Raw genomic sequence first — 25,729 nt, 5'->3', positions numbered from 1 at the left:
CTAAATGTCAAGTCACACAAAGTTTTGCAGATCAAGCCAACACTTGGAATTGCATCAAGTAAACCTGTTGAAAGCCAGTGCAGGATTCGTAGCACAATTGTAATGTGCTTCTTTTGTGAATCCTATGGAGCTAACAAATGGATTGCTGCATTAGGCACTAATTGCACTTTCTGGATAGTCTTCAAAGGCTGGCTCAAGCAGTGTGCCTTGCAGTAGGTTCATCCAAGTAGTGATGTGAGCATCTGTGATCATGACAACATTTTCCCAATTCAGGTAAGCTGCAATTGTCCCACCAGCAGACATGGGCCAAAGCCACTCTGACCATAACCTCCCCCTGTAAACCTCTACCATAGCACCTTCAAATTAAGGAAGACCGACAAGAGGCAAACCTTCTCCTTCAATTTTAATGTGTCCTTGTTCAGAGGCAACATCGGAGCCAAAAGTGAGCCTCACACCACAAAGAGCAATTCCATCATGCTTATGTTCAACTTTAATCTGTTTTGTCCAATCCAGACATTATAGCCTGCACCCACCATGACATGAACAGAATTTCCAGCACAAGCAGAGTGATAATGGGAATCTGTATATTGTTAGCAAGATTATGGTATAACAGTCTGAAATTACCTTTTCCAGTAGATTTGTATCAAGGATAATGATAGGGAAAGAGGACCAAAGGCTGAATCACCTCACAAGGGAGTAGCTCCCGGTCAATTTCTCTATCACTATCATTAAAATTGGACAATGCTTGACAAAGAACTAGGAACTATGCCTCCTATCTCCATCTTTTCCAAGCAGTTCAGAAGGATACCATGGTCAGAGGTACAGAAGGCCTCTAACGAAAACATAAACATATTTTGGAGGAAGGTCTATTTTGAAAATGGTAAAGAAAGGAAATAATTTTGGGACTAGAGATGAAAAATGTGCTGAGAGTTGGGGCAAAAAAAATGAGTCAGATTAGAATAATCTTGTCCCTGTTTTCAACATTGACATAAGACAGCTATGCAAGGTCTTGCCTAATTAGATGGACAGCATGTAGTCATGATTCATGAGCCGCCATAGGCCTGGACATGATTATTAGATGGATTGGAGAGCACTAGGAAACATCAGGGCTATAAGCTAGATAGCAACAAATAAAATGAAATAAATATCAGAAGATAATGTTGCCATATTGTTTCCAAAATAAATACCATTACTAATGGTTGAACTTGGCTTGGAGGAGACTTGACAATTCCAGGATTATTTTAGGACTGTTTGTTAACATCCAGAAAAAAGTGTAGCATGTATTCTGCTCCATCTCACAGTCTACTGTGTATTTTGAATTAGCTATTTTATTCTGCATATTGCAGGGGTCAGCAAACTGGCACTTGGGATTTCAGAAACTCAAGGAGAGTAAAGCAGACAAGATATCATGTGAAATATCTTGACATAATTCCTTGTGAGATTTTGAATGAGATTGGAGAAATCTCATGAGACTAAAAGACTGTCCAAATGTGGGGCATTTTGAAACAAGTAACGTACAAGGCCACCTTGCCAGCCTATCTATTGAAAGGAAAGTGACAATGATTTACAATGTCCAGAGATATTATGAAGCATTGTGTGAATTCTTAGAAACTTGTTAATTATTTTACTTTCCTTTTAATGTTTTCATGTTTTAATTATTGTACCTTCACTTTTATAATACTGTAAACCATGGGTCCTCAATTCCCCAATTTGCAGACTGATATGGTTCTTGGCCCATTGGGAACCAGTCCGCGCAAGTGACGAGTGAGCGCATGAAGCTCCATTGCACATGCGAAAACATCCTTCCCCTCTGCCACTGCCACTACTACCCGCCACTACTGCCACTGCTTGTCCACAAAGCTGGAAAGGTTGGGGATCGCTGCTGTAAGCGGCTGTAACTTTTCTCATAGTGAGATGGGCAGGATATACATTTTAATAAATAGATATATAGCTATGTATAACTACATGCAAGCAAGGGTGTCTGCAGGATGGGGCCAAAAAAGTCAAGATGGTGACCATAATGTTCTTTGCACATTAAAAAAATAAATAGCCCTCCAATTGCATCTTAGGGTCACCATTTGACTTTTTTCACCATATCCTATGGACATATGTTCCTCAAGAGTTGACAAGTTAAACCGATTGTAAATGGCAGCAAAGGGCATTTTGGTTTCAGCCGTATTTTAATCACTTAATCTCTACTTCAGCAAATTAATAAGTATGTTGCTTAATTAATGAAAGTCACATGTTTTAATCACCTAGGTCAGTTTCCACCCAAAAGTATCAGCCCTAACTATCTTCTGCAGAGAATCTGCAGAGAACTTAGACATGATAGAATCTCCAGCTAACTAAGGCGTGTCTCCCTTTCCATTGTTCCACAGGTAGTTCACTGTTTTATTTGTTTGTTTATTAAATTTAAATTAAACCCACCTCTCTTAAGCAGCTTATAACCAAGAAAAAGCAATGACAAAACATTAAACAATAAAAATAAATAAATATTAATTTAAAAATTGAGTTAAAATTTTAAAAATTGGCAAGGAAGGGAGTAAGGTACACAGTGGCTGGATGAGTAGAGTCTTATCTCAGTCCATTAACCACCTCAGTATGAGATGCCTCCATCAGGGCCTCAGGCCAATTGGTTTTCAGGCCAAAAGAGTGGCTGTGGATTTTTACCCCCAGGCGCATCAAGTTGTAAAGGACAGGAGCCATTTCTTCTTCTATTATTTAATATGAAGATTTTTTTTCAATCATCAACAATCATTAAACTTGACTGTAATTATTATTTAAAAATATTGATAATAATAATACTCTTAAACAATACATGCCCACACCAGTGGGAAAATGGATATATGATGATGGTGATATGTATGAATATCTGAGTTAAAATGCCTGAGTTAACATGAATTATGTTTGTTGACTGTGGAGGAGATGTACGAAAGTTTATTTGTGACCGACTGATACACTTTCTATAGCATGTAAAGAAAGATGTTGTACTTGTTTTAAATTAAAAAATTTTTTACAAATTTTTAATTAAAAAAAACCACAATCATTAAACTTGACCAAATTATGGAGCCCTTTGTTTATAAAGATTGTCTCAAAGTCCGTCTTTCATATCACATCCATACAATGAAGGCCTAATAGTTCAAACACATACTAAAATCTTACTTGTAGGCGAAGGGGGATAAATGTAATGTGATTCTTAATAAAACATATGACTCCAAATCTTAATAGAAGGCTCACTTTGAGGATCAAAATCAGGGAGCCAAAGGCAAATGAGACAGGTAATACAAAAAAAGGTCAATTGTTTGTCAAAAATTTCATTGGGCCAGTCATTAGTCTTAGAATGCAAACCAACTTGTATTTTACTTAATTCTTGGGACCAAATCCAATAAGGTATGTTTTTTTTTATTTGTTTGTTAATTTGTCTCTACTCATCCTCAAGATGGTGTAATGGAATAATGCCATATTCTGGAAATACAACCATTAAATTTTGTGAGCAATACCTGGTGTAATGCTGAAGCAATGGCAATTATTTACCTCATAAAGATGGGAATTAGACTACGTGTCAAAATAGTGGCAATCCGTGTGACGGATAAACAATTTCACAAAAGGCTTTGTGGGAAAAGAATTATTTACTTTTGCTTTACAGTGACAAAAGCAAGACAAAACATTAGAAAGCACATGTTATTTTCTTTTCTGCCTTCTCTCTCAAGTGGGCACGATTCGGTTTTTATCTTTATTCTCTACATATCTGTAGGTTTTTCTTGTCCCCTAGAGATACAATGGTTGCCTTGTTTCCCATTCAATGACCTGACACAGAGATTAGCACGCCTGAGTGGCTGTTCTGATGTATTCCATTGTGTTTATTCCCTCTAAGCGGTGAAGCCAGACAAGAGATAGCCAGCAGCATTGGCCTTGAAAAGCAGTGGGGAACAGTCGCTCTTTTGCTCCATCATACATAGTGCATAGACATACATACATATGCATGTGCCAAAATAGAAGATCTGAAGTTAATTGGACATTTTTAAATGGTAGTAGCTTTTCTAGAAAGGGAGTTATTGAATATATCCACCATGCAGAAAAAGAGAATAAATGTAGCCCTATCTGTATGCAACATAACTCTAATAATGTCCTACTATAGTAACGTGATAAATGTGTTCGAATAGTTCTTAGAAGTGAGAGATCAAATGATATCTAGAGATACTTTAGTATTCTCTACTCTCTAGCAAGATTATTTGAAGCAAGACTGTATTTATATTTCCATTCTTGCTTTTAAAATTAGCATTTGCTGACATACTCTAATTTTCCATTACATTTTTTACATCCTTTGTAAACCTGTAGTTAGTGATTGCCTTTTTTTACTGCCTTTCCAAATTCTTTCCGAGTTCTGTGAATTAAAGAGTAGAATAAAATGCTGGGGTTCTCTAGAAAGCTATAAAATATATAGTAAAGAAAGCCTTATTGTAATAGTTGCTGATAAAGGATTTACAGATGACAGAGTCTTGTATCCTGGTGTCCTATCTTTATCATTCATTTGTTTGCAAATTAATATGGGCACCCTGCTTAACCACATAACTTCGTGTAAAAACAAAAAGAAAATCAGTAAAATATACTAGCAAAAAATCTCCTTGTTACTATTGAGTAGTCCTACTCAATAGTAGTAGCTATGAGAGGGATCTTGGAGTCCTAGTGGACAAATCACTTAAATATGAGCTAGCAGAGTGCTGCAGTTCAGTGGTGGGTTCCGGATCCCATTCCAACCGGTACAGTTGGAATGGGCCCAGCGGCATCTACATGGATGTGTGCAGTGTGCATACACACATGCGCAGCACACACATTGTCTTAGCGCCTCTGCGAAGTTCCAGATGCTCCGCGGAGCATCGTGCAGGTGCTGTACGTGCCATGCACATACGCGGAAGTGCGGAAGCCTTAAAAGACAGGTAAGGAGCTTGGGCGGGCAGGTGGGCTTTCCGGAGCACCGTACCAGAACTGTATCCAGTGCTACGGGCTGGCTCTGGTACTCCGGCACTGGTGCGTACCGCCTGCAACCCACCACTGCTGTAGTTGCTAAAAATGCCAATGCAGTCCTAGGCCGAATGGGACAACATGCCACAACAACTGTCCACAGACAACACTCCATGCCTAATTTGCCATGGAGAAACTCATCGCAGGACAATTCAACAAGTACAAAAATCAAATTAATTTCAACAGAACCATGTAAATAATAATAAAACAAAGACAATCCAGAAATGCAAGAGTTACAATAAATATGACAAAATATGACAATAAAAGTAACTGAATGAAATGATAAATACAATGATGAATTGTCCCATGGTGAGTTGTCCAGTGGCAATTGGCTGTGGTGAGTTGGCGAGTTGGCCGTGGTACATTATCCTAGAACTGTCCTAGGCTGCATTAAAAGGGGGATAGAATAAAGATCATGTGATGTGTTAGTACCACTTTATAATTATATACCACATTATAAAATGGTATTTGCACTTGCATCAAGGTTTGGTTGCCAATAGTTTACACTCTAGAGACAGTTCATAGAGTAGTAACAAAGATGATTAGGGCACTATAGGATAAAACATATGAAGAATATCTGCAAGAATTGGGTATGTCTAGTTTAATGAAAAAAAGGTATAGGGTCATGATAGCAGTGTTCCAATATTTTAGGAGATGCCCCAAAGGGATCAACCTATTATCCAAAGCACCTGAAGGAAAAACAAGAAGCAATGCACAGAAACTAATCACAGAGAAAATGAACCTAGAAATAAGTAAAAAATTCCTGACAGAACAACTAATCAATGGAATGGCTTGCATTCAGAAGTTTTGGGTTTTCTATCACTGGAAGTTTTTAAGAAGGGACTGTACAATCATTTGTCTGATATGGTACAGGGTTTCCTGCTTGAGGAGGGGTTGGACTAGAATTCCCATGTCCAACTCTATTATTCTGTTATCAATGTCAAAAATGCAAAGAACCCAAAAACTTACTTTTTAAATAGTGCTTCCAGCCCTCATATAATTATATATAATGGCCTATATAATAGCCAAATATCTATGATGAAAATAAGCAAGCAACAAAATGTCATTTTTCCTGATAGACCTAAAACAGAGGTTTCTAACCCCCAGTCCATGGCCCAGCACAGGTTCGCAGCATGCTAAAAGCTAGGCCACACAAACAAGCAAAGCCTCATCTGCGGGATGCAGGCAGCACATGGAACCATGCCCTTTCCAGTCTGGGGAAAAAATGCTCTCCACCAAACCGGTCCCTAGTGCCTAAAAGGTTGTGGATCACTGACCTAGAATAAAATCTTTGGATAAAAGAGTGGACTACAAAGATGCATACTGAATCACATGTAAGGATGTGAGACATCCCAATATTTAAACCGCATTCCTGAAGTAACAGAAAAAAGTGGCTTATGACTGTTTTTTACACTTACACAACTGTGGCAGCATCCCCATAGTCATACGATCACCATTCGGATGCTTAGCAACTGGTTCATATTTATGAGAATTGCAATGTCCCAGCTCATGTGATCATCCTTTCTGACAAGTAAAGTCAATGAGGAATCCAGATTCCCTTAATAACCATCTTACTAAGTTAACAAGTGCAGTGGTTCCCTATTTTGTTGTGGGAAGAAAGATCATAAAATGAGGCAAAACTCATTTAACGACTGGCTTGCTTAGCAATGGAAATTTTAGGCTCAATTGTAAGTAGAGGACTACCTACATGGTACATGTGGGTCTGACAAATTACTAGTTTTCTTGGCAAAGAGCTTTACAATGTGAATCTTTAATAAATGGGAAAGAACATACTTATTTCACAGAGAAGCTGTATAAAAAGGAAAATATGTGTTTTACATCAATATAGCTATCAAATTTCATGAGCGTGTTGGATAATCACTTCTTTTGGGGAAACCAGTTAGATTTCTGCTTCCTTTTGATCACAATACACTATTTAAAAATAATGTATTATTTTATTTGGCTAAATAAGGTTCTGTCATTGTAGCAGAAAAAGTTGGCAATTAACAGAACCAGGACATTAATCAGTATAGTAAGATTTTAAATTTTGTTTAGTTTTTTTTATGGAGGGGAAGATTATTTCCAGATAAACCATGCTATAATTGATAAGTTAATGGACTTTTAAACAGGTGAATATTTAATTTCAAGAACAGTCCATTCAAACAGTGATCATCAGAGAGCAGATATGATTAGAAAATGGAGTATAACTAAATAGCTGTTTTTGTTCCTTACTGTAGCCATCAAGTGAACATAAGAACATATAACCTTTCTAAGCTAAGATTGGCAAATTAGTGAACCTCAGATTATATATCAGGCAGTAGGAATGTTTCTCTCATCCCTGTTTCAAATCTCCTCTTCACAGCTGTTTGATCAACAGCTGTATGACAAGCAGAAAACACGAGGGCCCTAGGATGGGGAAAGGGAATTTGAGCCTAACACAATCTAAGGATTCATCATAAGTGAGGCTCTTTCATAGGCAATTTAAGAATGTATAAGGCTCAGTGTGTTCTTCCAATTCATTATTAATCATGCCCAATTAGGAAAGGCAGCCATGAAAGAAATGTATTGTAGTTCTTCAATCATTTAGTAGCCTGCACATCTTTAGTCTACTTTCCCTAAAAACACCTGTTTCATTAAAAAACAATTTTTTTTACAGTTATAAAGATCTGCTAGAACAGACTGTACTCAATAAAACATGCTAGATGCTGTTAAGCTCAAGCATATTAGCTAATCTTCGGCAATGTTAAAAAGCTTTCTTTACCAGGTTCCTCCCATCTTCAGCTGCCAATTCTAGCAGACAGCTGTTAGGAAGAGAAGAAGCAGGAACATTTTGTAAGTTTCAGTGAGAGAACCAAAGCTTTTGGCTTATCTCTTTCAGTTGCTTCCAACCCAAAGCTATTCTTTAACAACAAGTTGTGGGAACGACAGCAGGTGTTTGCTTGTTTATTACTTCCCTCAATCTCTTATTTTTTCCTCTCACATCCTTTGAACCATTGTTTCTCACCATGAAACACCAACATTAAAAAAAAAAAAATTCTATCAACTTTACCCAGATTTGGATTCTTTCACTATTCAAACAAGAACCATGAATGAAATGACACTGATAGATTTTACCCTTAGATATAATAGCAAAGCCGTTTTGGAAAAAAGGCAACTACAAGTTTAGGATGAAAGTTCAACAAATATGAATTTTTTAAAAAAGGCCTCTAAGTAGTTTACTGTCTTTTCTTTTAACTCTCTTTGTGAAACTTGGGTTTTCGTCACTCACTGGGGATGCTCAGATGAGTTACTGAATTGAAATTTGCCAGTTCAAAGACTTAAGAAATCTTATTTCAAGCACTGGTTAAATATGCCACCGTGCAAGTTCATATACTTCATAATAAACTTCATTCATATACTTTATTATAATAAACATTAAACCATGTTTATTTCAATATTATTTTTCTTTGTTGAAAGAAATAGGAAACCTCAGCATTAATAAGGAATAACTGGTTGTTTCATGTTCTTGAAAAGATTACAATAACACTGTTTTAACACTAAAGAGTCTCAGAAACCGGAACTTTCTAGGTTTATATATCATGGGTAAGACAAAATGTGGTTTGCTTGGTTTTGGTTTAGTATGTGTAAATCCAGCTATTGTGGTTTTAAAATTGTGGTTTATAAAGCAAAGGAAACCAGCCAAGTCTTTATAAAACCACAACTTTTTATGACCAAAATGACCTGCGATGATAGATAAGAAATATTCTGAAATATATGAAGTAACAAATATTCCTATTACTTATGACAAGCGGTCCCATCATTGCTCTTTCAGTGTTAATGTATTCAAGTTAAATTTGGTTCTTGACAGCCATTTCCAGCTATTTCCCCATCACTTTCTATACATTAGCCTTAACAGCTGCAACCGAGGTATTTTCATTTATACCTAATTCTTGATTGTCGTCTGCTTCCTAGGATACTTATAAATATTGTTAGGCAGATCTCAGAAAATTAACAAGTCCTTCACTTAGGTAGTTTTTCCTGAAAGAGTCAGCAATAAAATCTGTAAGTATCAAAAATTGCACATCTTTATTTTCAACATTTGTTTAATGTTCTCTACTAACCTAAATGTTCTCTACTTCTAGTTTTATCAGAACTCTGCAGTATGTATGTATGCATGTATCAGAGGTGGGTTGCTCCCAGTTTGGTCCATATCGGGCAAACCGGTAGTAACAGCAGCGGGAGGCTCTGCCCACTCACCCAGATGCTTCTGCACATGCGCAGAAGCATCATGCACGCAGGGGAGCACATGCGGGAGTGTGCCCAAACTGGTAGTAAAAAAATTGCCAACCCACCACTGGTATGTATGTATGTATTTGGAGAATGTATGTAGACATCCACTCACTCTCAATGATTCTGGGCAGCTTACAAAAAATAAAAACTCAATATACAAGCATTAAAAGCAAAAAAAACCCCGCAACCACTCTCTCCTGGCAACAGCAATCAATTGAAGAAGTCATTTGATGAGCTCCATCCCACTCAGGATTTCCCAGACCCATTGGCAAAACAAGGTCTTTAGGGCTTTGTGAAAAGTGAGGCCCAGTTTATTTTCCACAGGAATGATGTTCCAAAGGGAGTGATCCACCATTTGTCCCAAGCCAGGGTTTTAAAGGTGACAACCAACATCTTGAATTGTACCGAGAAGCAAATTGGCAGCCAATGCAGTTCCTGCAGGAGAGGTAACACATATGTACTTCTGGGTCTGAACAAAACCATATGGGCCAATGCATTTTGAACCAATTGGAGCTTCTAGATGCTTTTCAAGAGTAGCTCATGTTGCAATAATCAATATAGAGGTGACTAGAGTGTCTGTGATTACGAGCAAGGATTGTTGGTCCAGGAAATGATATGTGGTACACAACTTGCAGTTGCAGAAAGGCCCACCTGGCCATGACTGCCACCTGTCCCTCAGGTAGTAGTGTGTCCTGACCTAGGCTTCCTCAGCAGCACAAAGCCGAGTCCTTGTTCCAATAAACGCCTTTAATTTAATTTACAGTGAATTCCTCTCCAACAAAGTCCCGGCCAACAGCCTTTCAAGATAGTTCACAATTACCGATCTTTATTAGGCTTGGAGAGTGGCGAGGCCGATATCTTTCAGACACAATACTTGGCAAGAATGCAGGAATGAATTAATTTTCTCCCAAAAACAACCCTCCTTTTTCGCTCCTCTTTTACTCCCCTTGGGAAGGGCCATTCACTGTCCACCTGCAGCCTTACTCCCAAGTTGACCCTTGTTCCTTAGCTGTTCCCTTCATCTGGCAACTCTGCACATGCACACACTGGGAACAGGCTCCAGCTGCTGATAACTGCCAGATAGCCCTGGCCCCATCTCTGCCTCCGACTCAGAACACTTGTCAAAGATTTCCCCAGACTCCAGGACTGGCCCATGTTCCTCCCCAATCTCCTCACTCTCTGAATTTGCTGCCAGCTCTGCTGGCTGCTGATGGGCCAAATCGTGAGTCCAGAACTTCCAGATGACATGCTAGGGCCTGTCTGGAGCAGTGTATGAGATTTGGATAACTTTTACTGCTTTGTAAAAGCATCCCTTTGACCGTTCTTTTAAAAAATTAAATACTTTGAACCAGCTTTATTTTTATTCTTTCCAAAACAATGGAATAGTGGGGAAAAAATAGGTTAAAGGAAGAGAGAACATTGTCACCAGAATGATTATCTGAAAACTGAGCAGAAAATCAGTGGCAGAAAAATTTAAAAACAGACCACATTAGGATGAGAACGACAGAGAAATAATTAGTCCTTATGGGAGGAGTCAAAGGGTAGCAGGTCAAAGTGTTGTCAACTTCTCCATTCTGAGCCTCCTCCCTTTCCTATGTCATGTGATCCAGAATATAGGTTAACATGAACTGATGAAAAAGATTTCCTATACCTTGCTGAACTTTTCAAAATGACGAAGATGTATTGTAGAACAAAAGGATTGCTGCTCCCTCTGGTGGCCAATATCTTTAACTTTAATTCCTTTGTGCTTGCCTGCTGGAAGCTGTCCATTTAATCAATGCCATCAGGAACTTGATCGGATATTAAGAAATGTTTCATTTATGTGTAATTAAAGTGTTGTTAGTCTGAATCGGAATGACTAATTTGAACATTGAGACACAATTGTTAAAAATGGCAAACATATTCATGTCTCTGTCCAAACAAAAAAGGGCCACAGTTCCAAGTACGGAATTTAGCTTCTTGGCCCGATACGAATTTAGCCAAGTTCTTTCCCTTTAAGAGATTTGAGCAAATACCTTTGTCAGTAGTCTAAAGCCTTCTGCAGATCCTGGAAATGTGAAGGTCTAAAAAAGATTTTGGGGGATGTGAAGAAATTCCGTGAAAAATCCAGATGATATAAGGGCCATCCAGGTAATAGGCTGGGAAAACTGAAGTCTGGCAAAGGGACTCGAGAGCAAACAAGGAGAATGTTCCCTTTTGCAGGTGGGCTCCTATCAGAGGGGAAGGCAGACTCATTTTGTGTTTCAAGTGTTTTCTCTTTGCCATGGCGGCTAAAATCCTGGCAAGAGCAAAAAGGCCCACCCACAGCAACTGACTGGAAATGTTGCATTAATTTAGAGAACTACAGTCAGCAGTGAAGATATACTTTATTGTGTGAATTGGAATCTGGGCTGTGTAAATTTGTTTTCATGTGTATGCTAATAGGCGATACTGGACTTAGTAGCAGCTGACTGAGATCACCCTCTTCAAGGAAGCATTTTCATTCCTTTTCTCTCTCTCTTCTTTTTCACCTTCTACGTCTGAGTTCCTAATTCTGAGTGCAACAATGGGGCTCATTCTGGGAAAATCATCTAGCTTTTAGCACACAGTTTCCATGAAGGGCAGACTAAGTGCCGTTACCTCTGGCATGTTACATCAGGGCAATTTTTCAGAAATAAAAAGCCTAGCACCAAATAACAAGTTAGCTTTACACAGTTGTTCTTGGAAGAGTATGGCAGGTTTATGGGAAGGCTTATGAATCTCATGGAAATTTGATAATTAGATATCCTCCCTCAACAGATGGAAGGTTCGGGCCTGAATTTCAGGTTTATATCAGGGCATATGAACACCACTTATAAGCAAATATTGATCCATTTTCATATCTGAATGCAAAATCCATGAAAACGATATAGTTTTGTACAGGTAGTCCTCAGCTTACAATCACAATTGAGTTCAACATTTCCATTGCTAAGCAAGGTAGTTGTTAAGTGAGTTTTGCCTCATTTTACGACCTTTTTTGCCACACTTAAGTAAATCACACATAAATAGTACATGTCAGTTGTCAAGCATCTGCATCTCAACTGTGTCACCATAGAAATGAAAACCAATCATAGGTCACTTTTCTTCCAGTGCATTTGTAACTTTGAATGGTTGTTAAATGAATGTTTGTAAGTCAAGGATTACTGTAGAAGTTTGCATGATTGAGACCATGTTCAAATGACATCATCACACGTATATGCTTCTTGATCTTTGGTACTGTGGTGGTATTACTAATTGAATGAGGGATCCTTTTTAGGGAAAATAGACATTCAATTTGGAGTCAGTTGGGGGGGGGGCATCTGAGATCAATATCTATTTGGGCCTATATAGAGTGATTCTAGTTACTTGTGCCTGACAAGTATCTACTGTACATAAATTTATGTAACAGTGTTGAATAATGAATTCTGCTTATTTTATTTTGTATGCTTCCTACTGAAGACTCTTTCTGGAATTAATATTAGCAGAATATTGGTTGTATTAATTAGGAAACCTTAGTGCACTATATAATGATATAATGTCATGAGAAATTCTACCTGGGAATTAAATTACATCTCAATGAATTTCACTAGAATTCAAATATTTTCTTTATTTGAAATACAAAACATTTACAACATGCAAGTAGTTAGCTATCCTCTCTAAATCGTTTATTATCCTCATATAGTGAGAATAAACCAATGTACCAATAGGCTAACTTTTTTATAACATGTCTAAGTTAGAGATAATTGTATCAGTAATGTTAGGTAGATTATTTAGTTCATCTCCTTAAATAATGTCTTTCATGTTATTCAACTCTTATCCTAAGCCATTTTTAGCAAATGAACTTAGAGGAACAGAAGACTCAAGGACCATACATTGAAACTTCAATGCAGTTAACAATTCTAATGTAGACTGAAGATTTTAAATTTGCAAAACCATCAATTGTCCTGTCATGCAACATACCATAGGTGATCCAAAGAATTAAAAGGAAGTTGTTTTGAAAATCTAAGTTACAATTCTTAATAAAGTTCATATTGGATCAAAATTAAAGAAAAAGCCCGCTTGGTATTAAAAGAAATTGTACATTTTGAGGTACATGCTAGGTACAGTTTATTTAATTTACACAGCCATATCAGCACCAAAACCTGTGATACAATACTTACAGGAATGAAACTACCATAAACAACCATGAGAAAATATCCTGCTTCATTTGAATATCCTGCCAAGAAACTAAATTTGAACTGTCCAAACTGAATCGGGATTAGAACAATATGTTACTGTTGAGAAACTGGCATAGGCTATTGCAACTGAAAACACTAAGAACCATTACTTAAATACCCATTTCCTTTTGTACATATCTCCTCTTATGTTGCAGAGGTCTTTTCATTTTATGTCTGGAGGGTTTATTTTAAACACAGAACTGTGTTGGGACAATTCCAAAACTCTCAGTACTGTGTTTCCCCAAAAATAAGACATGCCCTGCTAATAAACCCAATTGGGCTTTTCAGAGCATGCGCCATAATAAGCCCTCCCCTGAAAATAATCCCACCCCAACTATTTAAGCACATGCGCAACCGGTCCCCACCATTACCACTGTACCACCTACCGGTACAGCTTGCGGGCCAAAAAGAGGGCCCACAGTGGCAGGCGAAGCAAAGTGCAAACAGTGGCAGGCGAAGCAAAGTGCTTCCACCTCCTGCCCTTCCCTCCTGTGGAAAAAGAGCCCGCCACAAAAAGAATGGCAGGCCAGCAATGTGATCACCCCCTTCTGCCTGTTCCTTCTTGCGCAAAAAAACACTGCCCACCCCACCCCAATGGTAAAGGCAGCCTGCCTGGTTCCCTTCCCCACTGCCCCTTTAGCGAGGGGTGACAGGTGGGGGGGGGGGAAGCGAGGCGCGCCTCTTACCTTTCCAGGTCTGTTGCATTCCTTGCCCTTTTGTCCAATGAAACCCCTTGTAAAAAAAACCTCATGAGTTCAACTCGCGAGGTTTTTTTTACAAGGGGCTTCACTGGATGAAAGGGCGAGGAATGCAATGGACCTGGAAAGGTAAGAGGCGCGCCTCATGGCCCAACACCACCCACTTCGCCCCAATGGTAAAGGTAGCCTGCCTGGTTCCCTTCCCCACCTTCTCTTTAGTGAGGGGTAGCAGGTGGGGGGGGGAAAGAAGCGAGACGCACGTCCTAGCACTACCAGAGATTGACAGCTCTGCTGCATTCCTCACCCTTTCGTCCATTGAAGCCCTTGTAAAAAAAATCTCACGAGTTGAACTCATTAGGTTTTTTTTTACAAGGGGATTCACTGGATGAAAGGGTGAGGAATGCAATGGACCTGAAAGGTAAGAAGCGCGCTTGCTTCTCCCCCACCCACCTGCCATCCTTCGCTAAAGGGACGGCGGGGAAGGGAACCAGTTAGGCTGCCTTTACCACTGGGGTGAGGTGGGCTGTTTTGGACCGCAAGGTGCGCCTCTTACCTTTCCAGGTCCATTGCATTCCTCGCTATTGTGCCCAAGGAAGCCCCTGGTTAAAAAAAATCCTTCTCGCGACTTCAAGTAGTTTGATTGAACTCACGAGAAGGGGGTTTTTTTAACCAGAGGCTTCCCTGCACACAATGGCGAGGAACGCGACAGAGCTAGAAAGGTAAAAGGCCCGCCTTGCTAATAAGCCCTCCCCCTATAATAAGCCCAAGGCCATCTTTCATGGGGCAAAAGAAAATAAGACCCTGGCTTATTTTCAGGGAAACACGGTAGCTTGGCTGATTAAAAAAAAAGCCCAGACTCTAAAAATTATTTTAGAAACCACAAATGAAAAGTTATTGGGAAAAAACCTAATTTTTCTATCATTAAGCTTCATCATAATACAAATACTTTAATTTGTAAAAAAGTTAGTCATAAAAATCTACAGAAAACCTTTATCTCCAAGTGCTTGTGAACTTACTGTATCGAGATACAAAACTAGCATAAATGCATTCCAGGAAACCAGTTATTTAGCATCTCCATTGCTGCAGTTTATTCTTCTACTCCTACAAACCTTGTTATGAGAAATCCTTCTAACGCCTTTAGAATTTATTGTGCAGGAAGCCTCTATCAAAGGCATTATTTGAACTTCCTGAAGTGCCATTCTAAAGGGCAAAACTCTCATTTGAAAAAAAATAGAGGTTGGGACTTTTTGCAAAAACAAATAAAGACTAATTAATTTGTCTGAGAAGATGTCTGGAAAGCAAACATTTACAGAAATCTAGATTTACAAATTAATTACAGTGAAAGTTCAGTATAGCTTAATTTCCAGTCATCTAACATTTCTAGTCTTTTTAAACAATTAACTTTGCTCCTATTTTTCAGTTGCTGAAAATTAATGACTCCACTCTTATTCTCAAGCTTTAAACCAAATTTGTAGTTTGCAGATTACTCTAGACTTTCATTTATAGAACATTGTAGAGTTTACTTCTAGAATAAAATTTATTACAGTAAAAAACATAAATGCAAAATAATTTCCTAATTTTTCTTCCAAATTTATACAGCTCTGATGATTGATAGGCTGATCAAGAGGAAGCAGAATGTTTTCATCTCATCATGCTATTCTGTGTATAGTCAGGAATAAGACAAAGTCATTGCCAAATCTTTTCATGTCAATCTATATTTATTACTTGCTATACACAGTATTAACTCAATAACCCAGTAAAAGATATTTAACTAAACAGTTACATAGCCTTACAAGAACACTTTCTTAGTTCTATGTTTTTGAGATTTCAGTGCCTAAAGGCAGCAGTCGTCATAAACACATCTCAGTAATTTCATACTGTACAAATAATTTTAGTCTTAGTCTCTATACAGCCGTATAGGCAAAATTAATGTACAGTGTTCTAATTCATGAGTGGGTCAAATAGTGTAATTAAAGTTATAAGGGTTGAAACTTATTTCAACATAGCTCCACACTTCCTAAGACCATTAAATATATATAAATTAAACTAGGAAATTTTAAGATGTTGCTTAACATACATTCAACTTGGCACAGTGCAGACTAAATTTAAGACGTGAACGACAAGATCATATAATGAGACCTACATTTTAAGTTATATGTCAATTTTCCAAGAAAGAATTCTAATTTCCTGGGACTCAATTAGCCAAATCGAAAAATGAGGAGAGCTGTACAGATGGTACAAATTTATACAATTTTCTAATTTTCAAGGAATGACTCTCATTGCGCAATATCCAATTCTGATCATGTTGTGTGTACTTCTCACCATCTAGAAATAACCACAAAGAACATGCATAAATGAAACGTGCTTACAATTCTTAGTCTCCAAAGTGTAACTTTATACAAATTTTCATAACTACATACGTTTATTCAAAAAATATACAATCTCCATGATGTCAGTAATGATTATAGGATTCTAATCCTAGTGTACAATTCTGGTATGTTTTTAAATCATTCCTTCTTGTATTTGAAGAAGTTTTCAAATTTCTTACATATAAAGTAAACTACCAGTTTAAAGTAATCAACCAACCTTGATTATCATAATTCATGCTTTCTCTTGCCGAGCTCCACCTCCACGTACTGCAACTGGCTGACTATTTTGGGTAAAAGCAGTTCCACCACGAATTGCATTTGGATGGGTTGGAGAAGCAGCTGGATGTTGACCAGGACGAATAGGCTTAGCTATATTGGGGGGGGGGGGGAGTGTAAAAGATAAAGCAAGGCCATGTGACAAATTAAAATGTGATTAATATACTAGATTAAATGGAAGCAAGAAATATTTAAGTTCCAGAAAAGTAGTTCAATATACTTCAGGTGAAGATGGCTATTTACAATTAGTTCAACATTTGTAATTAGCTAATTTTTGCTTTGCTTTTGGATTTTGGATTTTGGATTTCTTCGTCCAATGAACTAAAGGAGATTTTCAGTGCCTTCAGGACTGGGCATTAAGGTTACACTGCTGTGGGTTAGTTATTACATATATCTGAGTAGGAATTGCTAGACCAGAAAAACATACCTTGATGTTTCACAAAACAATGAGGTTTTTTTAAAATTACAATTATACTTATATTTATATTTAATGTGTAGTGACAATAATCTAAGATGCATTGTAATATGTATTTTTTTAAAATGCAGAATATTAAACACAGATTTTTACATGAGTGCTTCAATAGGCAAAGTATACAACTGAAAACAAGTTTGCCACACTAAATGACAGCTGTCTTGTGGAAAAGATCCCACAAGATTTCTTAGTACATTATGAAATATAACATAATTTTATCAATTAATCCATTTCCTTTGGAAGAATTGGTATCTTGGAAAGCTGAACTATATGTATTTCTACACATAGGTGCACAGATGACTAAAGGAATCCTGAACTAGTTTCTGCAACCTGAAATGCTCCTTTCAAAAGGTATAGGAGTGAAGTGCCCCAGAGCCCTGCTATTTGCTAAGGACAGGACAATCTTTTTACACTAGCTCTTCTTTCCACTGGCAGACCTCATCTCCATGTGCTACATGCCACACTATTTTCAAGGGTGTGAGCTTCTTTTCTGAAGTGGGATTTATTATTACTTTATTTCAGTCATACAAAACTATTTTCGGAGGAAGAGGAGAGAAGGGAAGAATTCTGTTCTTTACAATCCACAATTAAATGTTTGCATATAGCAAGATGTGAAAATGTGAATTCCAAGAAGCCCAGCTGCTAAAACCTATTTTTTTCAGGCAATCATAGATTTTCCATACTGTTGGATTCAATTTTCCCTGAAAGTACCATTCCCTCTAGTGCGCAAAAGGCCACCAGCTTTTCTAATGTGGTTTTCATTCCAGCAACATTACTTACTGGGTTCTAGTAACTGAATTAGTGCTTTTCTCTCCTCTTCCATTTCTCTTTCCTTTTATGCCATACTTTTAATTGCAAGTATAAGTCATTTAATTCCTTTGTACTGTAAAAATACTTGCTGTATTTTAATTATTGCTATACACAGATTTTGAGGCATAAGAATTTCAAAATTTCCCCAACAACCCAAATAAGGGAATAACAGTCTAATAGTATGCACATTTGTTATATTCTATTATTTTAAAATCTGTGTTTGTAAACGCATCATGTTTATGCTTTATTTGTTCTACTTACCAATCTGTGCTGAATGTGCCTTTCTGATCATGTTCTTTGATCTCACTGCTTCTTTAATTCTGTCTACTTCTTGCTGGTATCGCTTACGATCTCGGGAAGCATTTTCTTTTGCTTCTTTTAATGCTGATTCCAAAGCTTTAACTCTTTCAGCTGTAGCTCTAAGCCGTTTCTCCAGTTTTGGAAGTTCACAGCGAAGATCTGCATTATCACGTACCAACTGGACATAAAATAATGTGTGTGAATTTGTTCAACAAATTTTACAGATTATTGTCAATTTCTAATAAATATGAAATAAAGCACTTCTATCACACAAAATAAGTGTTCAATCATAAACAATATTATTGATTTCTCCATTTAATTCCTATAAAATATTTTGAAGAACTAATTCATTTTAATCTAAACACCCCTCCTCCACCTCCAACTCTTTTATAAACTAAAAATAAATGATATTTCTGAATGATATCATATAAGTGAATGAAATGTTTTAGGTACAATTTAGAAGAGGCTCATTAGAGCATATGAATTTGTGACAGTAGCACGTGTCTTATTTCCAGCTGCATCATCCTGAAAAAAGATGTAGCTGCTTAAGTCCTAAGTTGAGAGTCCCACAAATCCCAAACCACCTCATCCAAATTGATTCTGAAGGTTATACACCTATACTATCTATGAACACAAACTGACAGCTTAGAAAATGAATATATTGTCAAAGTCTTAGACTAAGTACACATCATAATAGAAACAAAAAAGCTTTCTGACGCCTGAATGTTATGCTTTACCAACTATACTTAGTAATCAGTAATAGCTCTAACTCTTAACACAGGTACAACATTGGCTGTGATGGCAGCAAATCCATGTAGCTCAGGGTTAGCATATCACATTATTTATTTTCTGCAAACTTGGCTTTTGTTTATTTATATTCCCCCCTTCTTATTTTTATAAATAACTCGAAGCAAATATTCCTCTGTCTCCCTATTTTCCCCATAACCACCACCCTGTGTGGCAAGTTGGGCTGAGAGTGTATGACTGGCCCAAAGTAATCCATGCCTAAAATGGGATTAGATCTCACACTCTCCTGTCCTAAAGGTGCTTTTTCGAGAGACAAGAGGACTTTCTTTTCTTTTCTTGAAGACATATCACTTCCCATTCAAGAAGCGAAAAGTCTTCGAAAACAAAAACAAGCAAGTCCAGCTGCCTCTTTAAAAAAACACCTTTGGAATAACTGTGACATGGATGACTGAGAATTTCCAGTCACCCTCCTGCTTTCTAGCTTCGTATCACAATCACTAGATCAAACTGACTCATTGGTGCAGGAGTTTTCAAGAAATACATTTTCTTGGTTAGTAGCCATTATATATCCAATTTCCCTGCCTAACTTTGCAGGTTCTTGGATGAACCTCTTAAATAGATATTAATATGCAACTGACTGATGCCCTGTTGTTGGTAGATCATTTGAATGATAAAGTGGTGGTTCTATTTGTTTGCTGACAGCTGTGTGGCTTATTGGGAGGGTGTGTTTCTCTTTCGCCAATAATTATATTCCAGTTGCTTTTTGCTTGTTAGTTGTTGTTCATAAGGCGGTAACTCCAGTTTATCTATATGTTGATTGATTGCCATGTGGTGGTGGTGAGGACTTTATGTGGAGCTCATCCTCTAATGCTAAGTATTTACTTATGACAATTTGATAGATCTATAGATCTCTTTTTCTTTGTTACTTAGCTTTGGGGTTACTTAGGGAACTATGTAAGAATTTTGTTATTAAGAGCAAAGCTATAAAACTTTATAAAATTATTATTAATGTAGCTTTTTTAAGTAATGCAAACAAAAATATAAGATTATTACAGTTTTACCTGTTTATGGACTTTTGTGAGCTGTTCAAGATTGTTCTCTAGAAAAGAAATCTTCTGTTTCTGAGCAGCACTCCCACCAGTATCATCTGAATCAATCTCTGCACTCTTTGATAAGAAGAAATACAATTGGGGTTCAGATTCTTGCAGAATGAAAATCCAAAATATTAAATATATTTTAAAATAAAAAACTGAGTGTGACATTACCTTCTTAACTCTGCTAGCCAAATCCTGAACAAAGAGTTTTCTGAGATTATGCAGAGTCTGAAGTTCTTTGGCCTAACAAGCATAAGAGTATTAGAGTTAAGACTTCTCTTGGTAAAGTAGTTGAAGAATTTCAAAGATTTTTTTTCAGAATATACAGCTTACCACAGTCTCCTCTAAACCTTTTAGGTCTTGCCTTGCTTGCTCTCTTCTATCTTGTATAATACTGAAATCATAAATTAAAATTCATTAAACTTTTAGTACTTGTTCTCAAGTCTCTGGATATTTTTAAATAATATGAAAAAACCTGGACTAATACATTAAACATATAAAGATATTCCACAATTTAAACACTGAATTACATAAGAAAAATATTGATTAAAAACAATGTCGATCTTATGCAAATTTTTGCACATTACTTTAGAAGCTATGACCCAAATAAATGAAATTATTTGACATTTTATTGATATTATTAATTATATGCACTTGCAATAAATATTGCAGAAGCATGTATGTATATTGCATGAAATGTAATGGAACAAATGCAAAGTAATCCATCTTTGAAACAATTATGTTATTCAAAGAATGGCACAACAAGCCACTTGCCAAAGCTCTAATTGCACCCATCTTCCATCTCAGAACAACTAAAAAAACCTAAACCTGGCAAACTAGCAATTATTAAGGTCAAGCTATATCTCTCCTGTTTTTCTTTGTAAGAGAAAGATGATGAATACATATTTAATTAATATTTACTAAAATCTTATATTTTACTAAAATATAAGATGGTAAAAGAATACAATATCTCAAAAGCAGACTTCATAGGCCTGGAAAACAATTTTTTGAAAAGTATACCAAAATGAATAGCATTAACTGATTTTTATTATATATCTAAATATAAATTGTCTTTACTTACGTAAGTTCATGCAATTTCTTGCTTTTTTCCTGGTCCACAGTTTTCAACTTATCATGTTCAATTCTGAGCCGTTCCTGCTCTAGTATTATCTTCTGATTTTGACTGAACACAGAAATAAAAATTAACTGAAGTGAGCAATAGTGATTATTTACTTTGTGACATACTAAATTTATTATGAATTTTGATATCTCAAAACCAAGATGATGATCAACCATATAGGCCCTAGCACTTATTTTGGAACCAACTGATAACTGGTTTAATTCTCAACATGTCTGAGCTACAAGATGAACTTAGTTGATTTTAAATAAAAATTGTTTATATTTAGTATGAATGTGTAAATTAATGCCCATTCTAACTTATCAAGCTCTTGTACCCCAAGCCTCCTTGTTATCTGCAGCAAGATCTGTACCTCAAATCCAGTATTTCCAAACAAGGCTGTTGGTCTTGTTCACATCTTAGCCAAAAGACATAAACTAGCACAAATCAAGTACAACCACTCTTGTAATCAATCAATTGAAAGACCCTACAAGGTTAACTGGGGAAAATGCAGGTTGGCAGGGCAGAAAAGAGTGGGATAATTAAGCTTGAGAAAGCCACTCCTGCAGACTTTCCTTCAAAATGTCTTATGCCCTTTCCAATGGGGCAGATAACACAGACCATACTGATGTTCTCACTTCACAATATGACTTCAGCCAATTCATGTGCTGCATGCCTTCTCTCATCGCAAAGAAAAAGAAGGAAGGAAGGAAGGAAGGAAGGAAGGAAGGAAGGAAGGAAGGAAGGAAGGAAGGAAGGAAGGAAGGAAGGAAGGAAGGAAGGAAGGAATCTTTAGTTGTTGTTTCACACTTTCTCTCACTGGGAAATTTGACAGCTGCTGCCACTTCATCAGTCATGCTTCCTCCAATAGGGAAATTCAATTCACTTTGCACAGTGAGAACAAAAGTGATGGTTTCTACTTCATCTTGCATTTAGCATTTGTTCTCCATGCTGATGAATACAGAGTATTTATTATTATCTCCTGCAGATGAACTATGTTTCATAACTGGTTCCATTCTTTCAATCAAATCGAGTGAAAAATGGAGTAGATCCAGTTTTAGAACCAGAATCAATTCTGTTACCTAGATTTAAAGTAGATATTTTTATTTTAATTCTACTGTGCTTTTTAATTAATTTTTTTTGGGGGGGGATTGTAAAAATGAAGAAAATTAATATAAAAATGGTATTTCTGGCCACTGTGGTCACCAAAGTTTTATCCACCTGCTAAAAAAGGCTAACATATTAGTATGTAAAACCAAAGAAAATAGTGCACCTAAAAATCTAGTTCATAAGCAAAAATAAATTATTCCCACCAATCCCACTCATTACGACAAAGCAGTATGCAAAACTTACTCTTGCAAATCAGTTATTAATTTTTCTTTTGCCTCAATTTCATCTCTCAAGCTGCTAATCTGCTTCTGATGAGTTTCACGGTGACTTTGGATTTGCTGCTCAACTGCTTGCTAAAGAACCAAACGTTCTGGTTATTTTACAGTATAAGAACAAACAAGGTACTTAGTTAATTCATTTTAAAGAATTATTAAACTGTAGGTTGACTTGCCTTAGCCTCATTTGCAGTCTGAACTTTGTTCAGATGTTCCTTCTCCATTTCATGAACTTTTCCTAGTAAAGAAAGGGGGGTAGAGAATTCATTTTTAAAACACATAATCAGATAGTATAAAAAGTCCTCTAATACTTGTACCTTACATAAATACAAGTATCCTGAATTATCAAACTAGCAGGCAACCCAGTAAGTATTCTATTTCTGCAGATATCTCTGAGAAATTCACTAGTCAACCTGTCTTTCACACGCATAATTGATTTATTGGATTTACAGGTAGTTCCTGAATTATGATAGTAATTAAACCAGAATTTCAATCACTAAGTAAAGCAATAATAAAGCATGACACCATGTGACTTAGTGACAGGAATCCCGGCAGTCCCCATTACCATTGTTGTAAGATTGCCAGTTGTTGTTAGGCATGGGCCAACCCCAATCCAAGCCATTCCTGGCTTCCTTTTTCCCCTGAGCCTTGGTAGAGTTACATACTGCCTGCTCTGCCTTTTCAATTTTCTGCAAGTCTTCCAAGGCATCATGGCGATGGCAGGTGCTTTTTGAGGAACAACATGAGTAGATTTGGGAAGAAGTCATAGCCTGTCAGCAGTTGCCTTGCCCAAGATCAGGCACACATGAGCAGTAGAGGAAGACAGTGAAGAGTGCATGCAGCAGGCCTGTGGAGCATAGGCGATAGGGGCAGCTATCACCATGTTGTGATGCTAGAGACAGGACTCCTTGGCGGCAGCACCACTGAGACTAAAGTAAAGGCTGAAGGATGATGGCAGCCAGCTGAGACTGGTAAAGGTCCCAGGCCTCTACATCTGTCCTGGTACACTGAGTAGTATTGCTGTGTACTGCAGACGAAAGGGCAGAGGAACCCTCCTCAGTTTGGGTGCACTGCCAAGCACCCAAATCTTAATCATGTGAATGTGGGGATGCTGCAATGGCTGCAACTTCAGGGACTTGATGGAAGTACCATTTGTTCAGCCCCCTTATAACTTTGTCACTGAACAAATGGTTGCAAGCAAGGACTACCTACCTATATATTATAATGAGGACCCAGATTGTTGGGAACAATATACTGACTATGTAAAATGCTTAGAGAGGGCTGTAAAGCATTATGTTGCCATTTCCTTTACAAGTTGAAAGCATAACTCCACCCAACTGTTCTAATGAAATCATCCTAAGGGATGACGTATGCTAACAGAGTGATTAATTCATAGTTATCTATAGAGCTTATATAGCCAACTGAGGCCTTGAACTTGTCTTTCTAGTCTTAATCCATCACTTAAATATCAATTAAAGGGTATCAATATATATACCCTCTTACATATGTGATTAAAATATGCTTAGTAGCAAATTCACTACCATTCCCTTATTGCAGAAATGTATCAGTTAACATAACTTAGAACTTCAACTTCTCAGCTTAGGAATCATGTTCTTAACCATTCACATAAAAACAGCAATGTAAAGCAATACATACTTTGGGCGTGGAGTTCAACTAGCTCCTCATTAAGAGAGTCCACAGACTCTTCAAGCTGTCTTTTCTTCTGTTCCACATTCTGAAGATATTCTGTAAGTGATTTGATCTTGGCTTCATGCTTCAAGATAAAAGTAGGATTGATATTTCAATGAATTAGAGACATGTATCAGTGATTAAAAAAACTGATGGTTTAAGTAATATATCAAAACACACATATATTATACAATTTCCAGAAAACATAAAGACTAAATTGAAGAATACTTTCTGAATCATCTGTATTATGCAAAATCAAATGTGTCCTTTTTCAAATAATTCAATTTTATCAATCTTTAATATCTTCATTTTTCTTGCTCTATTATTGAATTATAGCAAGAAATTTTATTCAATAAACACTAATGATACATCAAGATGTAAAATAGGAATATGAGAATTACACATGAGAAAGTTCAAGAATATGGAAGTCTATTAAATTCCTTACATTTTTTTAAACTGCTCCATTATAAAAACAATTTGCATTATCCAAATGGGGATAAGTGAATTTCCTTTCTACATTAAAGGTGCTTACTAAGGGTTTCATTAGTATTTTAAGGTCAACCTGGGAAAGAAAAAAACACAGCTGCCCTAATTTTAAAAATCCATTCATCTGGATTCCTTGCATATTTTCTGACAGTATTGGGAGTTGCCAGCATCAGACATAGGTATTTCCTTTGAATATGGTAATTACAATTTTTGTTTAGTTTAGATGGGAAAACCTGAACCTACAGAAGCCAATAAGAAGATACATTTCATTACAAGAAGATATATTACATTACATTTCATTAAGAAGATACATTTCATTACATGCATTCATTGTAGCTTAGACATACTGAGAGATGTAACCTAAACTATAAAATATAAGAATTACTGATACTTTTATACTAATTGTGTAAAAAAAAAAAAAACTCCAAAATTCAAACTCATCAAAAACTGCTCTCTAGCTCAATTTCATTTATAATGTTCAAGCAAATAAAATCTAATATTCATAGCTTAGAAAAAGCTGCTCCATTTCCAATGCATACCAACATATCTAATTATTTTCGTACCGGAAATGGCGTAATGAGCACACAAGGTATCAGTGATGTAGAGAGATATTCAAGCATTCAGAAAAAGTATTTTAAAACATTTTCAAGCCCAATAAGGACTCAGCACATTCACTGGCAACAGAATACTAACTTCTCTACAGGAAGAGGATGGAAAATGAATGATATGCTCACTAATAGCCGTTTTAAAATTGGGGTACCCTAATCTCCTTGTCCTTTGC

At 36.8% G+C, this 25,729-nt stretch overlaps 1 protein-coding gene across 1 annotated transcript in view; it reads right to left on the bottom strand.

The window, feature by feature from the left end:
• Nucleotides 1–15,896: 15,896 nt before the first annotated feature.
• Nucleotides 15,897–25,729, bottom strand: part of KIF5B (kinesin family member 5B) — a 37,515-nt gene continuing 27,682 nt past the window's right edge. Inside the window, exons 17-26 of the mRNA XM_087712551.1 lie at nt 24,430–24,547; nt 22,950–23,011; nt 22,742–22,851; nt 21,353–21,454; nt 20,605–20,665; nt 20,443–20,514; nt 20,239–20,343; nt 18,392–18,608; nt 16,790–16,941; nt 15,897–16,528 (exon numbers count right to left, since the gene is read on the bottom strand). Of these exons, the coding sequence (XP_087568677.1) occupies nt 16,805–16,941; nt 18,392–18,608; nt 20,239–20,343; nt 20,443–20,514; nt 20,605–20,665; nt 21,353–21,454; nt 22,742–22,851; nt 22,950–23,011; nt 24,430–24,547 (984 nt within the window). The 3' untranslated portion in view covers nt 15,897–16,528; nt 16,790–16,804. The remainder of the gene's footprint in view (nt 16,529–16,789; nt 16,942–18,391; nt 18,609–20,238; nt 20,344–20,442; nt 20,515–20,604; nt 20,666–21,352; nt 21,455–22,741; nt 22,852–22,949; nt 23,012–24,429; nt 24,548–25,729) is intronic.

Source organism: Thamnophis sirtalis, unplaced genomic scaffold (genome assembly GCF_051295495.1).
Source record: "Thamnophis sirtalis isolate CommonGarterSnake01/CBP01778 unplaced genomic scaffold, rThaSir2_p1.2 scaffold_4, whole genome shotgun sequence".
In the NCBI taxonomy this organism is placed as follows: domain Eukaryota; kingdom Metazoa; phylum Chordata; class Lepidosauria; order Squamata; family Natricidae; genus Thamnophis; species Thamnophis sirtalis.
The sequence above is the reverse complement of the archived record's forward strand: the minus strand, read 5'-3'. Positions and strand labels throughout refer to the sequence as shown.